A 16441-nucleotide genomic window follows, 5' to 3' on the forward strand; every position below is an offset into this window, starting at 1 on the left:
GCAGTACTGCCTCTCTTTAGCCCCCTGGTAGTATCCTGATACTCTGATTTAGATGGGAGAAATTCCCAGTGTTGTATGGGCCAGGCATTTTCCTTGACTCTTGTCTAAACTTTGGATAATCCTGGGCCTGCTTTGGTCAGAAAATCGTAGTCCACTGTGTCCTAGATCCCAGGTATTCATTTGCCATTCAAAAATACAGGTACTTTGTGTGATGAATTAGCAAAGCTTAAACTTGAAAGTGCATCCTTAGGACCTCTCAAGAAAATTCATCTGTGGTTTACCTAGAAATAGCTAGTCATAAACTGACAATAAAAGCACGTTAAATCATCCTTAAACACAAATCATTTGTTAAGTGAAGCTTGAATCTCTGAACAAGCCTTTTCCAAAGGTTTTTTGTTTGTTTCATTTGTGGATTTTTTTTTTTTTCCTCTCCCAGTGCTTCTCACTGTATGAAAAGCAAACTGCTGGCAACGTATCACCTGCTTATCCAGACAGGCATGATTTGAGGCTGCATAAGGTGGCATAAGAATGTGTGTTTTCTATGGATATGATGAATTTTATAGGCCATTTCAGTTTAGGTTCTCCAAAGTACTTTGTAAGCCATGCTTAATCAAATACAAATATTTACTTGAGGTGCATCAGTGCATTATCTGTTTTTATAACTAGGAGATAGAAAAGAAAGGTTAAAAAACAGAGCTTGTTTGACCATTGTGTTCTTGCAGATGGTCACATCTCACACGTGGCTGGCTTTATTTTATGTCATATAAAATCTATGTGCAATTCAGAAATACCTTATAATGATATATGCTTAGCTGCAGATTTTTTAAAAATGCAAGAGTGGAGAAAAGTGAACGGGAAAAAGGGCATTTCTTTTGGCTTGCTTAGATGCTCTTTTTGAGATTATACTCATTAAAATACATTATCCTTGCTTTAACTGATATGTATTGAGCTTTTTTGTTTTGTTTACAGTATGTCATGTTAATTAAAGGTACAGTAACTTCATAATTAGATGTTCTGTTGGGGTTTTTTTTCTAAGAAGGTATGTTTTTAAGGAGGATTTGGATTTCATTTCTTGAAACAAGTTGTTGCAGAAGGATATATAGCAGATGTCTCTCAGAAAAAGATCTGAATACAAGGTTATTCAGTGGAATGGGAGGACATGCTATTGACTGTTTGTAAATCCAGCCTTGCAACCTAATATTCTAATTAGTGCTGCCTTTGAAGGATGGAAAATTATATTATGTGTGACACTATACAGCAATTATTGTTGAGCATTTTTGTGTTTTGGTTGTGCATTCATTTTTATCCTGTATTATAAATACTCAGTTATTCACAGTATATCTTGTGTTTTAATCTATAGAATGTTTGCAAATAAGGACAGGGAGTTTGGCTTCATGTCATTTTAGTGATATTTGTGAATTATTTTTCCTGTATAATAATTAAATATTGGGGTTTTTTTTAATATTTGTTTAGCTCAGGATTTTGTCCACCCTAACCTCAGTTGAAATCCAATTTACAAATACTAAATATAACAAATATTTTACCTATTAATTAGCCCTAATGCATTGGATTATTGGTATCACAAATGCATCATATAATGATTGTATATAACAGATAGTATGTGATACAGCAAATTAATGTATTTTGTAAATTAAATACTAGTATATCTAGCAATATAAGTACAAATCATGATATAAATATTACTTACCTATAAATATTTATGTGTATTTGTATTATTATCTTTTGGGGAGGGTCTGTGAAAGAAGAAATTTTGTGGGTAGAGAAGAAATATAGTGAAAGAGAATATATTCAGGAGGCCAGGTATTTTAAAATTTGGTTTCATATTTGGACTGTTATGTCATTATGGAAGTGTGTGAATGAAGGTGACATTTCATATTTTGATTTAAAGCTGTGTATAAGAACTGTTTCTGTTTAGAAAGTCAAAAGGAAATGATGACACTACTAAGACTTTTCTTATGCCCATTGAGATACAACAGGGAACAAAGAATAATTAATGTCCTATTCTTAGGAGGGCAAACAACTAGTGACGATTTTGAGAGAGGTGGTGTGGCATTAAAGGGGTATGTGGCTACAGAGTAAAACTACCTCTTTTTTGGTGAAGAAAACGGGAGTCCGTAGATTCATTATCTGCTAAGAATAAGTGTTGAAGCCCAGTAATAGGCATTCCTGGCAAGTTGGTCAAAATGTTTGATAAAGTGCACCTGCTCAAGCTGTCTCGTTCATCTTTTCAGTTGTAAGAGGTAGCTGTTTTTCATTTCAAATGTAGAAACAGGGGAAGCTGCAGATCAATACTGCAAACAAGCGTTTATTATTTAGTGATTAACAGTCATCAGTGTGTGAATTTATACGACACAACGTGCTTAAATTTGAAGGAAGTGATAAGAAACAAATGCTTAAATGAACCGAAATAATGAATACAGATCCATCTTCTAGAATAACATATGAATATTGTGAAAGGTTAAGTCCAAAGTTAGAAAAGCATCAGACTCATCCTGAAAAGTGTAAGAAAAATGGTTTCTCCAAGATCAGATATTTCACTGTCTTTTCTCAGCAAAACACTGATCAATATGATGATCCTGTAAGTGAGACGTTTTCAGTGACTGCAACACCATTGCGGCACAGCTCTGATGATGATACAAGCCCCCAGTCAAGGCCTCTCAGTAGTGCTTCTGTACCTGTTTAATTCAGCAGCAGTCTCTGTTCATCTTGGATGCACGAAAAGTGGCGAGGATCAATCTGTGACCTCACCTGGCATTTCAGATTTTAATCTAGTTTTTTAAAGTCTAAATGTTTGCAAAAAGGTTGTGTCAGTTTGTTCCATCAAATGATGAATAATGTAGAATTTGAACGTAAAAGACAGGGCAGCAACAGAGCATTGTCAGTTCTTCAGAACACTTGTACACAAACAAGTCAGCGTCACTTGGACATGCTTATCACATTCAGATGGGTTTAGTTCAATCTTTATAATAGACTAGCTGCTGAAAAAAAAAGAGTATAAATTCGCAAAAACACAGTGGACTGTAAGATTGTATCTACAGTTTCATTTTTCTTTATATTGCTTCACTCAAGGCTCACCTTGATGTGCCAGCTGCTTAAATGCAGCATTACTGGCTTACTCCAGAGTTGACATGTGTTGGTAAGCAAGTTCTTACACACATCTTTGCATCTTAGTCTTCATTTGACAGCGCTGATTCCATTGGATCGAAGTAGGCTTTGATCCTGGCACCAGCTTCCAAGACTGCCTATGTCCAGCCGCACAGCATGGCGTTAGTGCCTGAACATCAGGTCTGAGTCTTTGGCCTCAAACAAACTTGATGCAAACTCATCTAAACCATCCCAGATTTTAAAGCTGTGTGGTGATGGTTTGTGCAAACCACTTCTTTAGTGCATCAGTCTTAGTAGTTCTGTTTCCTATGAATCTGGCAGGTAGAAGATGCTACCACAACTAATCCACAGTTTGTTTGCTAATGAGCTTTGAGAAAGGTTTGTAATCTTTGCCAGATTTAGCGTGTGCCTGTGCAGTACAGCCAGGGGCAATGTGGAGATCTCAGAGCTATCACAGAGCTGTGCTGTCCGTAGCATCCAGCCCAGTGCCTTGCGGGGTCATCAGGTTGGGCTGGAAGTTTTACCCCTTTCATTTATTTGACGGTGCTTCTCCAGGGCAGCACAGAGCCTGGCAGATTAGATGATACTGTTCTGTACTCGAGCTGCAGTGTAGATTCAGTGTCTGTTGCCTGGACTTACCCACTTGGAGAAAAAGTTTGCTGGGGGTATCTAAAGTTTATGACTTATTTTTTTTCTTTCTTAATGCCGCAACCAATAATCCAGTTTTTTGGTATTAGCATTTGACATCATGTGTCTTTTGCATGTTAGCATCTTCTTTGCTGCTTCTGGGCATTTCCAAGCCATCATCACTGCCTTCCTAAGGCTAACTGATAGTTGCACAAATGCTTTATAGAGAAAAATCGTTAATGCCCTTCAGTGCTATGTTCTTATTCCTAGTAATTGGCCTGCAGGATAAATAAATATTCACGATACAGAAAATAGTGAAAGTACCAGACTTTGGTGTGCTATTATACATTTTATTCAGGAGACAGTGTGGACAAGGAGGTGATAACAAGCTTGGGACTGAGGCTAGGGAGTGCAGAGGATGTTGGCATTATGGGAAGCAAAGCCATAAGGACATAGGCACAATGGAGCAAGAAACATTGCCTTTCATTTTGGGGAATGCAAAATCAAAAAATAGGAAACCAGAGCTGTAGACATTGTTAATAATGTATAAATGCTCTGATACTTAATGTAGAAAAGACTGTATATTAGTTCTCTTGACTGCTTATGTTTATGTATCTATTATTCTTAAAATCTGTATGCTGCATTTCTCTTTACCTTAAATTTTTTTAGTGTGAGACGTTATGCTGGGAAACTCTGTTAAAATACTTGGGGGAAAAAATGAATAGTTTAATGTAGATCCTAAAATAGTTTCCGTAATGCTAGTGCTTGGGGAACTTGCAGTATTTCTGCTTGGTAGGTATTTGTGGTATCTTTGCCTTTTTATTTCCAAATCAGTGAACTCCCTGGGATCTTATATTCAGAAAGATTGTCAGGTAACATTTTATCTGAGGTGATTTTAAATATTTGATGGTTTATATGAAGCATGATTGAAAGCATGAAAGGAATACTAATTTTTGATCTCTTATTATTCTAATCTGTCAGGAAAAATAGGGGGATTTGCACAAGAAAACAACACTATAGATTCTGGAGAACTTGATATAGGCCGAAGAGCGGTACAAGAAGTTCCCCCTGGGATTTTTTGGAGATCACAACTCTTCATTGATCAGCCACAATTTCTAAAATTCAATATATCCCTTCAGAAAGATGCATTGATTGGAGTATATGGCCGAAAAGGTTTACCACCTTCACATACTCAGGTGAGAACTGCTTGCATTAAAAGTAGGACGTGTTATTGAAAACTGTGAGCTTGTATCTTTTGTATCTTTTTTCTTTCTCAGGATTACATCCTTTTCCATTTTGCTGATTTTTATTTTTACTTTTGATACTTTATTGATCTCATGTGATGACCAAAACACGTATAATACTGTAAGTGATGGGATCTAAAGGGGGGGATTCTTATTTATGAGCTCTTCTGAATGCCATCAGCAATGATGATGCTTTAGATACAGAGTTGTTTCATGCAGAATTTATAGGTACTTTTTTTCTTCTGTGGTATACAGACATATCTTTAAAAACCTAAGCAAACTAATACAGCATCTTATGGCCACACATGTGGTCAAGAGTGCCTGGCAAAGACTGCATTTGCTGAATTTCGAACAAGAAGACAACGTTTTTTTAAGGAAGTTTCAGTTTGTTCTATAAGTAAATGCTGCAGTATTTACGGCTTGGTGTCTCACTAAATAAGTACATAAAAGAAAAAATACATAATATGTGTCTACGAAGATACAATGAACTGGGGTTGTAGAAGTGTCAGTCTCATTAGACATATAGTGTCTTGAAACTTTGTTCTTAAGAGTTCCAGAGGATTTATTCTGCTCCACCCCTCAGAAGGTTTCTAAAGAGAATTTTTATTGCATATGGTCATGCATTTGCCTAGTAACAAAGAAACACTTTTTACCCATAGTTATAGAAAAGTTAAAATATAAAAGAATGAATAGTCTTCTGGATTGGCAGGAGAAAGGGAGAATCATTGTCTGAGATGGTATTTTAGAATCAGTTGTATTCAGATTTTATTTTAAGATTTAAGACCCTCCTGTTTAGATTTCTTGCAGCTCAATAATTGTCCAAGTGCTGGGTCTGAACCATTGTTCCACCTGAAAAGGGAATTGAGCTCATACTCTTCTACCCCATTTAGAGAATTATGCAACACCTTACTGATTAATATTGTTTTAAAGTATATGGATTTGCCCTGGACACAACTCTTTAAGTATATCAGCCTAATGGTATAATTGGAATGAAGCTTAGCTGATTATGCCTGATACACAGTTGCAACAGCAAATCCGTAACTAAAAAATTCAAATATTTTTTTTATCCCACATTTTTTTAATTTTGATTTGCATGCTATTGCACTATTTAAATTTATTTCATTTTTTCTTCAGACATAACTTTTAAAAGAACTAGAACATAGAAATATTGCTAATTATATCACCTATTTAGCCGTCGCAAACACAGGGGAAGAATTAGGGTCAGCAAAGGAGTTTCATGCAGCTAAAAACGCAGAGTGTTACATTAGCTTTATTTTTTAGTTTAGGTTCCATTAAAGTACAAACAATTTACCGAACGCAGAAAATGCACTTATGTTTATTTAAAAATTTTATCCTCATAAAAATGATTAAATGGATTTTCTTCAGACCTTCACATATGAACACCCACCCTTAGGCTGACAACAAGCATGAGAAATTCTAGCTCAAAGAAAATTGATTCAGAAAGTTATCAGCCATTGGAAATAGGGGTTTGGAATACAAATGCCGTCTCAATGATAACAATAATAACAGGAGCTAGGGGAATACATGTGTGGCAAGAATGAATAAAACTGAAGAAGCTGATCTGGACTGTGCATTTATATGAGAAGTTATGCAAGTAGATACATCTATGAAAAATGATCCTTCCTTGATTCCTTACCCTGGCAAAAGATTGTAATAGGGGTGCCCTTTATCCAAAAAGTCGGGAAAAGAAGATAACTAAATCTGTTTCCCATCATCTGTGTTACGCAGACTCCTTTCCCTTTGGATTCCTACTATCCAAGTGCTTATTCATGTTTAAGTATGATACAACAGAAAGAATCATATGCGAATCCTGCTACTATATCTTCTGTAGTTTCTGTAACATTTTGGATATATTGTTCCCAGGATATAGGTCAAGCTCTCTTGTCCTATTTTTGCCTGGTATCTAATTAAAGTAGTTTTTACAAACCATTTGACTGACACTTGATACCTTGAAGAATTAGGCATGCTTACTTATCAATGCCCTGGTGAACTTCTAGGGCTGCTGAAGATTCCCAAGGGTGTGGGGTTATCAGGATGTTTATATGGCCTTGAACCCAGTGATGTCTGGTTTAGGTGCCTGAGATAAAGCATATATGTAATCTCCAAAAAATGCAGTTCTAGTGAGCGGTTGGGCTTTTTTTTGTGAGTGTGCTCCTGCACATGGGGCAAAAAAATGGAGTAAAATATTTTTCAACAGTTTAGGCCTTTCTGCCATGAAGTCCTAATCACAGGACTTTGATGAAGACACAACTTGTACTGGTAAAATATGTATTTTACCAAAGTAGCTTATATAAACAAAATAAGGTATTTAGGCAAAAGGACATCTAATGAAATAGAATATTGAGAGGTTTCCAAGCATAAATCTATTTATTGTTTTCTTATTTCCCCTAACCCTTGTGGCTTGTACTGACAAAAGTTCTTAACTGCAAGCCAAGCATAGCTGGCACGGGCAGACTAACAGCTATTTCTGGGCTTCACTGCATATCCTTCCATCAGACGAGGCAGCTTACTCGTATAGCTCCAAGTGTCATAGGAACATGTTAGAAAAACACATGAATGTCCACGCTGGGTCTCATCAAAGGCCAATCTAGCCCAGCGTTCTGTCTGTGAGGGTGGCTGTTAGCAGATATGTAGAGATTAACAAAGCAGCATGACAGATTTGTAGTGATTCTTCCTACAACACACTCTTGGCTTCCAGCGTTTTAAGGCTGAAGGACTTCCTGAGTCAAAGGTGCTGTCTTTGAATTTTACAACCTTTGATAGATTCTTTTTTCCTGTGAATTTGCATAGTCACCTTTGAACCTATGGAAGCTTTTAGCATGCATGACATTTGCAGCAAGGAGTTTCACAGCTTAACTACATATCTCACACTATACTCCTCAGAGTGTTTTGAGGCAGCCTCCTGGTAGTTTTAGTTTGACACTCTGTTGGTAGTGTTTTGGAAGAGGCAGTGGAGAGTTTCTCAACAATTTCTTCTCCATGACACCCTTAATTTATAGATCTCTAGGGTCCTCAATGAGTTTTATTTTTTCTAGTCTGTTTCGTCATTCTTTGGATGAAATCTGCTTCAATCCTTTGATCACCCTTGTCCTTTTGTGAATGTTCTCCAGTTTTACTGCAGCCTTTTGGAGATGGGGAGACCAGAATAGCACAAAACGTAGCAGGTGTTTAACTATGATGGTTTCATACAATGCCTTAATGATGTCTGCTTTTTTTTTTTAATCACAGAACTGATATTTCTGTAGATCTGTCTACCATAGCTCCAAGATCTCATCCCAGAATGATAAAAGTTGGCTCAGAGCCCATCTCTGGATGTGTAAAGCTAGGGTTGTTTCATGAGGACTTTGAAAAGTAGGATCTCACCCGTATATATCACTTCATGTCTGCGTCTCTTGAATGCTATCTGCCCTTATCTCCTAGTCACAGAGTGACAAGTGCTATTAACAAAACTTATGCAAATGAGCACTGCTGCCTGTTTCTCAAACGTCAGTATTTGAATTTTCAGATCTTATGTTAAATAATAGAGAACTGATTACTACCTGCACTCTGCCAGCATTTGTAAAGTTTCCTTACCAGCTGTCCCCCTCCAATATCTTTGCTCAAATGCCTATGATACCCTACATGTGTCACCACCCACCCATCTTCTTTAGCTCCCTCCTTACAACTTTGGTGTTTCTATGAATGTCTGCCCTCTCTCCATGTCACGTTTGGCTATAATGCAAAACTTGCATATTATATTTGCCACCTTGTTCTCCACTTCTCTCCCGGACCCTTTGCCTGTTCATCTACCTCTTTTTTTATCCAGTTAAAACCAGGCAATGAGTAAGAGGAAACCAGAGTCTTATCTTTCCGTAGCTGTACAACCTCTGATGCCAATTATCCTACCACTGTGAGGGACATAATGGAAGTATGATAGAAATGAGCTTGGGCGAGATCTCAAGAAGTCTTTTAGTTTACACCCTCCTCTTGGAACAGGATCGACTGTATCTAAACCATTCCTATCAGTTGCTTAGCATTTCATCATAAAATAATAACAGAATGCAGCAAATTTAATTCTCCTTCTGTCCCATAATCCAAAATAATAGAGATACAGCATATAGGAAATGGTTTGATATATTGTGATCGGGACAGAATTTTTGGTTGTGTTTCTGTATTCTCTTTAAGTACCGAAATCAGTCTCAAGCACGGCCTCTATGTGTGTGTCACAGACCGATCTGAGATGCATAGTTCTCTCTTTCTGGGGAATCATAAATAAATCAACTAGAAATAATTGACGGTGGCTGTCCATTCAAAACCCAATCAATGCGAGCCTGAAAGTCTTTGTGACACTTTCTAAAAATGTCAGTTCCATTGCAGCCAGAGAATCAATATGTTTATTTAAAGAGACTTTAAGAATGAAAAAAGGACTTTGGTTTAAAGCAAAACTGAATGGAATGGTAGGGCAAATCAGTGCATTTAGACTCAAATAAAGGTAACTAATTTATCCTCATAGGAGGAAAATAAAATTGGTATGTTTTTTGCTTATGAAAATAATTGGTTTTCTAGTCTCTTTCTGTCACCGTGTCCTAAATATAGAAAAACCCTTTAAAAGGGTTAAGATCAATTATTGTTTTTTGCTGGGGGACAGAATGAACAGTAAATTCCCCTCTGTATGGCTTTTAAAATGTAGTCTAAAATGGTGTTCTGATAACAGCGTATGTCCTTATTACATTACAAATACAAAATCATTAATTGTACCATGCTTGTCAGCCATTAGTATACTCTTTATGGTCAATCGAGTAGTGTAATCCCTTGCTCCTGTATCAAAAATACGGTTTTAATCTGAAATTGTCTTCCTACATAAAATGATCCTCTGCAGTATACAAATTACAAGGTCACTCCTAATGTCCATAAATGACTTGTTAAAACTCAAAACTCTGTGAGCTTTCTCTTTTTTAAAATATTAGCGAAAAACACGACCAGAAAGAATTGTTCTTGAGTCAGGTGGGAGAAAAAAAAACCCCACAACTAAAATTGTTTTTCTCTCTCTCTCACAAAATAAGATAAATATTTAATTCTGTGACAAATGAGAATGGTGAATGGTTTTGAATAATTGGTGCTCTCCCAAAACGGTCGCATTCATTTTCCTGTGGTGCAGCACGTACATTCAAAGTGATGGCATACTGAGGTACCAGCCTCTGCACATCCTAATCACATTATGTTCTATTCTGCTGGTTCAGACATAGCTGAAAAAGTGTCTCAGGTATTGATAGAGGCATATTACCTATGCATTTCCTTCACATCCCAAACGGTAGGAAGATAATTCTGATTACTGGAGAGGAACATTCTTACAATAGCAGTGAATTTTGGCCTGCAATTTCAAGAAGAGAATATAAGTACTTAAGCCCTTGTTCCGGGACAAAGGCTATCGTGTTTTCTTTTGGCCCGGGAGCAGTTTCTGAAGGTCACAAGTCAGGGTATAAAACCACTGATTCTCTGGTCCCGGTAACCGATATTATCCTAGCTCAGGTGAGTCAGTGGTTTCACATACTGGCCTTTACTTTAATAGGGCTTGGATGTAATTCCATTTGAGAGAGATCTCAAACATGTGGGAAGATTGAAGGTTTACGTGTTACAGTTCACTTCATACAATAAACGTGTCAGAGTAAAAGTGAAACTGTGAACAGACTCGGCAGGAAAAGCAGAGACTCTCTACCACAAGCCAGAATGCTCTTTAATTTTCCTACCTGTTTAACTTTGCTGTATACACATTGATCTTTACACAATAAATGTGCAGAAGACATCTTTCAAGCCATGAGAGCAGACTGCCAGACAGCGTAAATCAGTGCAGGGCCCAGAGCAGATTTAGCCCTCCAGGTGCTGTTAGCAGTAGTTAAGATTAACATGCATAACATCTTGGTTGTGAGTTTGCTTGTTGTATCAGCTGAGATGCTGCTACATTTTTCCAAGCCCCACTGATGGCTGTTAACAAAACAATATGTGCTGTCCATTGACCTGAGGTACCGTGGGTTTTGTCAGTTTGTCATTTTCAACAGTTGCAATGTTTGATGCTTTCCATCTCCTCTTTTGGGCTTCTGTGATAGGAAGTAAAGCTCTTGCTCTCCTTCCTCCAGAACTCCAGTCTATCTGAAAGAGGGATCGAGCAATTTGATCCTTCATCTGAAACTAAATGAAAAGCAAAGTAGATTATTGGTGTTGGGTATTATTATTAACCCATATGCATATAACACACTTTGAAAGTTAGCTCTCGCCTGTAATTCAGGTGGCAGTCATGACTGCAGACTCATTTCAACTGATGTTTTCTTCCCCCCAATATGTGTAATACGTTCATTGGCCACTTGTCACCAAAAAAGCCACTCTAATAAGCGTGAGGATTAGTTGGTATTTTTGTTTGAAGCCTTAGCAAGGGGCAAAGAAATGAAAAAGGGTTGGTTTCAGCTCCTGCTTCCCTGCTCCAAAAGGAAACTCTTGGTCCAAATACAAGCATATTGTCAGGATGTTGTGGGGAAGCTGGCAGTGCCGTGGGTCATCCCGTGACTTGTCAAGCTCCTGTCTGTTCCTCCCCACAGTACGACTTTGTGGAGCTCCTGGATGGCAGCCGGCTGATTGCGAGGGAGCAACGCAACCTGCTGGAGTCAGAGCGAGCAGGGCGGCAGGCGAGGTCTGTCAGTCTCCACGAGGCAGGCTTTATCCAGTATTTGGACTCTGGCATCTGGCACCTGGCCTTTTATAATGATGGGAAAAATGCGGAGCAGGTGTCATTTAATACCATAATTATAGGTAAGCATAATCGTCAAAGCTCTTACCAAATGCTAGGCTCTGGTCAAGTTTTTTAGCAATACAGAGATACGTTTTGGTAGTTAAATGATCTGACTTTTTTTCACAGGTTTTTCATTCATAGTGTTTCTTTTGCTGCTCAGAATAAAATGCAGAATATATATTTTAATTACTTGCTCTAAGGCATAAGGAGTGTACCTTCTTGTAAAACAGTGCTTGAAAGGAGGACACTGTTTTGAACTACTTGTTAAATGGCACAGGGCTGGATTTTTAGTATGGAGCTCGTATGGTTTTACCATTCTAATTTGAGTCTCTTTGTTGGAATGTAATGTCCTAAGATACTAGAGGCATCAGCAATAGAAAATCACAGCTGTTTGTGCTCTTCAAACAAACCAAACGTAAACGCTTCTCTCCGAGCGAGAGCATGCTGTCAGTTAGTAGTGGTTCAAATGATAGGTACTTCATGCAGTGGGCGTCTGTGAATTATCCTTCTTTTTTTCCCTTTAGAGTCTGTGGTGGAATGCCCCCGAAATTGCCATGGTAACGGCGAATGTGTTTCTGGATCCTGCCATTGTTTTCCTGGGTTTCTGGGCCCCGATTGTTCGAGAGGTAAATCAACCCAATGCTTTTCTCAAGTCAGTTTAAACGAGCATGAAGACAAACACATCAGGAAAGCAGCTGGCATGTGACTTGCTTCTTAGATGTTCTTCTATATAAAGCTTTGGTGAGGAACTTGGTTTTAATTTTTCTGCCATGTTTTATTTAACAGCAGCCTGCCCGGTGCTGTGCAGTGGCAATGGGCAGTACTCCAAAGGACGCTGCCTGTGTTACAGCGGCTGGAAGGGCACCGAGTGTGACGTGCCTACAACTCAGTGCATCGATCCCCAGTGTGGGGGCCGAGGCATTTGCATCATGGGCTCTTGTGCCTGCAACTCCGGATACAAAGGAGAAAACTGTGAAGAAGGTAAATGAGTAAATATTTACCCCTGCTGTTATTGGTCAGGTTTCCAGCTGGCATATCCAGCTCTATCGATTTTGCTAGATCTAGATCATACACATTAATGATGTTTCTTCAAAAAATATTTCAGAATACTAAAAGTTTTGGAATCATTAGTATCACTGAATTCTACAGAATTATTATACTTTATTTATTCTCAAGTAATCAGTGAGAAAATTCTTAATAATGCGTAATACTTTTTGCTTGCCAGTGTATTTTTATTTATTCTTTCTGGCCGAGATCAGCTAAGAAGAAAGCACACAAAAAATAGATGTTGGAATACAGGAAGACTTACTGCATTTTCACAGTATAGAATAAATCATTAATGTATTGCATTTGTTAGTGATCTTTTCCACCAACCACATTGTGCAAAGTGCTGATTCAAATGCATCAGAGTGAAAAATGATACGTCATTTTTGTATTCCAGAGATGTGCATAATAATATTCGTTCTGGTGTGCTGCAAAATGCAGTTTGTTTTCCATTCTATTTTTTTAGGGAGTAAAAAGCACCATTTTCTTCCTCAGTTAAATTGATTTTATTGATCTCCACGTACAAAGTAATGCAATTAAGTGTCTGGAATTAAATTTTCAGACCATTGACCCTACAAGTGTAACATTTTATTGAGTCAAATTGCTAAATTAAATCTCGTCATCTAAAGCACATTAAAGTGAATTAAGACAGATAGACAGTATGCGACTCATTTATTTCTGAAACAAGTTGAGGGTCCTATACAGCTGTCAAAACTCTGTAGCGGTGGATCGGGTCAGTTGATACAGAGTGCTGCAGGGAATCCAACACTTGTTACACTGTGATTAGGCAGAACAGAGATCAGTTGCCCAAGACCCAAAGTCAATCTTGTTGTAATTCAGAAAAATTAGCAAACCTTGAAAGGTTCTTCGTTAACTCAGTGGTAGCCTGTCAATGTCTTGATGTCAGTTATGTGCGTACACAAATTTCACAATACCAGAAAGCGATGGGGAAGCGAGGTGTTTTTACAAAGAAAATTGCTGCTATGCAACTAGTGACAATAAAGAGTTATTTACCTTGTAGCCAGAGAAGGGAGGCTGGCACCAAGATACCTTGGTCCGCTCTGTCTTTTCCTCACTCATTGCAATGAAACAAAGGCGAACTTCTCAGCTTCAACTTACTAATGTTTACTTTTAAGATGAGGGCAATGCTGCCTATTTCACAACGTCTTAAAGTGTGGATTAAGCCCAAAAGTGCCGTGAGCATCTAGGGTTTGATTGCTGTTTTAGGAATGACAAGTTTAAGTTGATCTTCCTCATCTCCCTGCAGCGGATTGCTTGGACCCAGCCTGTTCCAGCCATGGCGTATGCATCCACGGCGAGTGCCACTGCAACCCGGGCTGGGGTGGCAACAACTGTGAAATCCTGAAGACGATGTGCCCTGACCAGTGCTCTGGCCATGGCACCTACCTTCAAGAGAGTGGTACCTGCACCTGCGACCCCAACTGGACGGGTCCAGATTGCTCCAATGGTAAGTATTAAAAATGCTCACATTTTGTAAAATGATGGCATCTTGAATAGCAGCATTTTCATGACATTGTTGTGTTAGGACCTGACCTGCTGAGCTGATGGAAGTCTTTGAGTTGACTTCAGCATGAACTGTGAATTGATTCAAAGGTTCAAAATAATTGATGAATTTGAAGTATTTGAAAATCAATATATTTGTTGGTATCTTTTTGCTACCTTCACCTAGTGACTTCAGGTGCTTCACAGGCAAGTACAGAATGTTCTTCGTACGATATATGGATCTAAGTATCATCTTACCTAATACATCTATTTAGAAACTTAAAACTACACTAGTAAAACTAGAGACAGTCACATTTTAAAAATCTGTGCAGCTAATTGCAGGTATTTTTCTTGAAAAACAGACAGCATTCGAGTTTGAAGGCAAAGGGAATGTAAGAATGAATCCTAAACAGCTTTTGAGGAAGGGCTCAGGCTGCCAAGGTGGAAGGAGTTGGTAGGAGAGAAGGAGCGGAGAGATTTCTTGAAGTCTGAAACTGAGCTTATTATAACCGTAGTCTGAGCTTAGAAACAAAAGGAGAAAATGACTGGAGGTACTATCACAGAGAGCAGAATCTAAATATTTATGAAGTATGACAGCAGCCTTTTGACAAATACGAATTTTTGGTAGCCACATATCAAAAGAGAAATCATGTCTAACTGTGAGACATATATTTGTCTAAAACAGTTCATCTAACAACTCAGATGATTTTGTTAATGAAAACTCAACACATGGGCTAGCTGGGCTTATGCCAGCTTATGAATAAATATAACTTTTTCATGAGGAACCATCTTTTTAAAACAAATGTACTTCCTGACCAGGATCTGTGATACTCCATAATGATTTATGCATACGAGAGTGATAGGACAGAGTTCCAAAAATTCAAGAAAAAGTGACAGAGAGAAGAAAATGTTGTCTTCTGTTAAATTTGTTTAGAAGAAAAAAATCTTCTCTTAACATTTCTAGCTCTAAAAATGGCTATTTGTGAGAGACCCTTTCTAGTTCTCAGGCAAAACATGGATCCTCTATTTCTTGACACAGTGTCCTCTACGCTATTTTTGCTGATTCAGTTATGCTCCATCTTTTACTTAAGTTTCAATGAATGATTGGTCATTAAAATAACATAAAATATTTCTGATCTTCTCAAATATTTCAAAGGTGTCAAACTCACAAAAGAGCTTTGTAAAAAACGCGCACAGACTATTTGCTGAAGTCATGCAAAATGGCCTTCAGAGTGGTACACTAAAAAAGTAAATCTTACCCATAAACATTTTGTTAAGCTGCTACAAGAAAAAAAGAATGAGTTATTTCCATCAGAGGGCTTTATAGGTTTGAAATCAGCAGAGCTTTCCTCTATCTTCATCAGCAGTTTGTCCCTTAATTAGCCCTTCAATTCCACTTCAATTAAATTAACTCTAATTAATAAGTTCATTACAAAGATTGACGCACCTTGCTCAAAGCTAGTGTGCTAAAAGCTGATAAACACCTTCATCCTAATGAAAAATTGATTAGATTGAAGAGAAATAAACCTTTCTTTCTTGGAGCTGCGTTGACGTTTTGTGACTCTAAAGTTAATCAAACCATCTTGCATCTCTTAATCAAAAATTTAATTCAAAGTAGATACAAAATGCCGTATAGGAAAAAAAAAGGGGGGGGGGAAATTACAGCTGTCTTTCTCCATAAAGGTTTTGGGCTGTTTCTTCTGGGAAATATCACAGCTCCTTGATCCCATGTTTAATGTTCCACAGCACTTTGAGACAGAGGGTTATACTCTGGGGGGGAAGAAAAACACTGTTGAGTGGGAAACTGGAAACCTTTCTTGTGCTGAATGCTTCTTGCTTTTGCTGTTGAAAATAATTTCGGTCTTTTACTACTAAACAGTTTGTTGTCTTTCACAAGAAAACAAAAAATAAAGACAGTACTTCTATGAACGAGTACGTGGTTACAGCCAGCTGTATACCACAGAACTAAAGAAGTCCCTCAGGCTGTATTGTATCTCCTCTTGTTTTTCTGTTGTCTGCTTAGCAGAAGTAAAGTTTGCTGGAGTCTGACTAAATGAACCAAAACTGTAAATGCAAAATCTGGCAGTCTAAATTATCATCTTGTATTAGCTGAGAC

At 37.9% G+C, this 16441-nt stretch overlaps 1 protein-coding gene across 7 annotated transcripts in view; it reads left to right on the forward strand.

Annotated features, from left to right (window-relative positions):
- The window catches only part of TENM3 (teneurin transmembrane protein 3), a gene marked incomplete at its 5' end in the record, with an annotated part of 317770 nt that overhangs the window by 221784 nt on the left and 79545 nt on the right, over window positions 1-16441 (forward strand). For all 7 annotated transcript variants that reach the window (XM_082316366.1, XM_082316360.1, XM_082316361.1 and 4 more), the window contains 5 exons: window positions 4735-4949; window positions 11588-11798; window positions 12303-12404; window positions 12565-12759; window positions 14090-14290. In XM_082316366.1, the coding sequence (XP_082172492.1) occupies window positions 4735-4949; window positions 11588-11798; window positions 12303-12404; window positions 12565-12759; window positions 14090-14290 (924 nt within the window). The remainder of the gene's footprint in view (window positions 1-4734; window positions 4950-11587; window positions 11799-12302; window positions 12405-12564; window positions 12760-14089; window positions 14291-16441) is intronic.

This window comes from Platalea leucorodia, assembly GCF_965183815.1.
Source record: "Platalea leucorodia genome assembly, chromosome: 6".
Lineage (NCBI taxonomy): Eukaryota > Metazoa > Chordata > Aves > Pelecaniformes > Threskiornithidae > Platalea > Platalea leucorodia.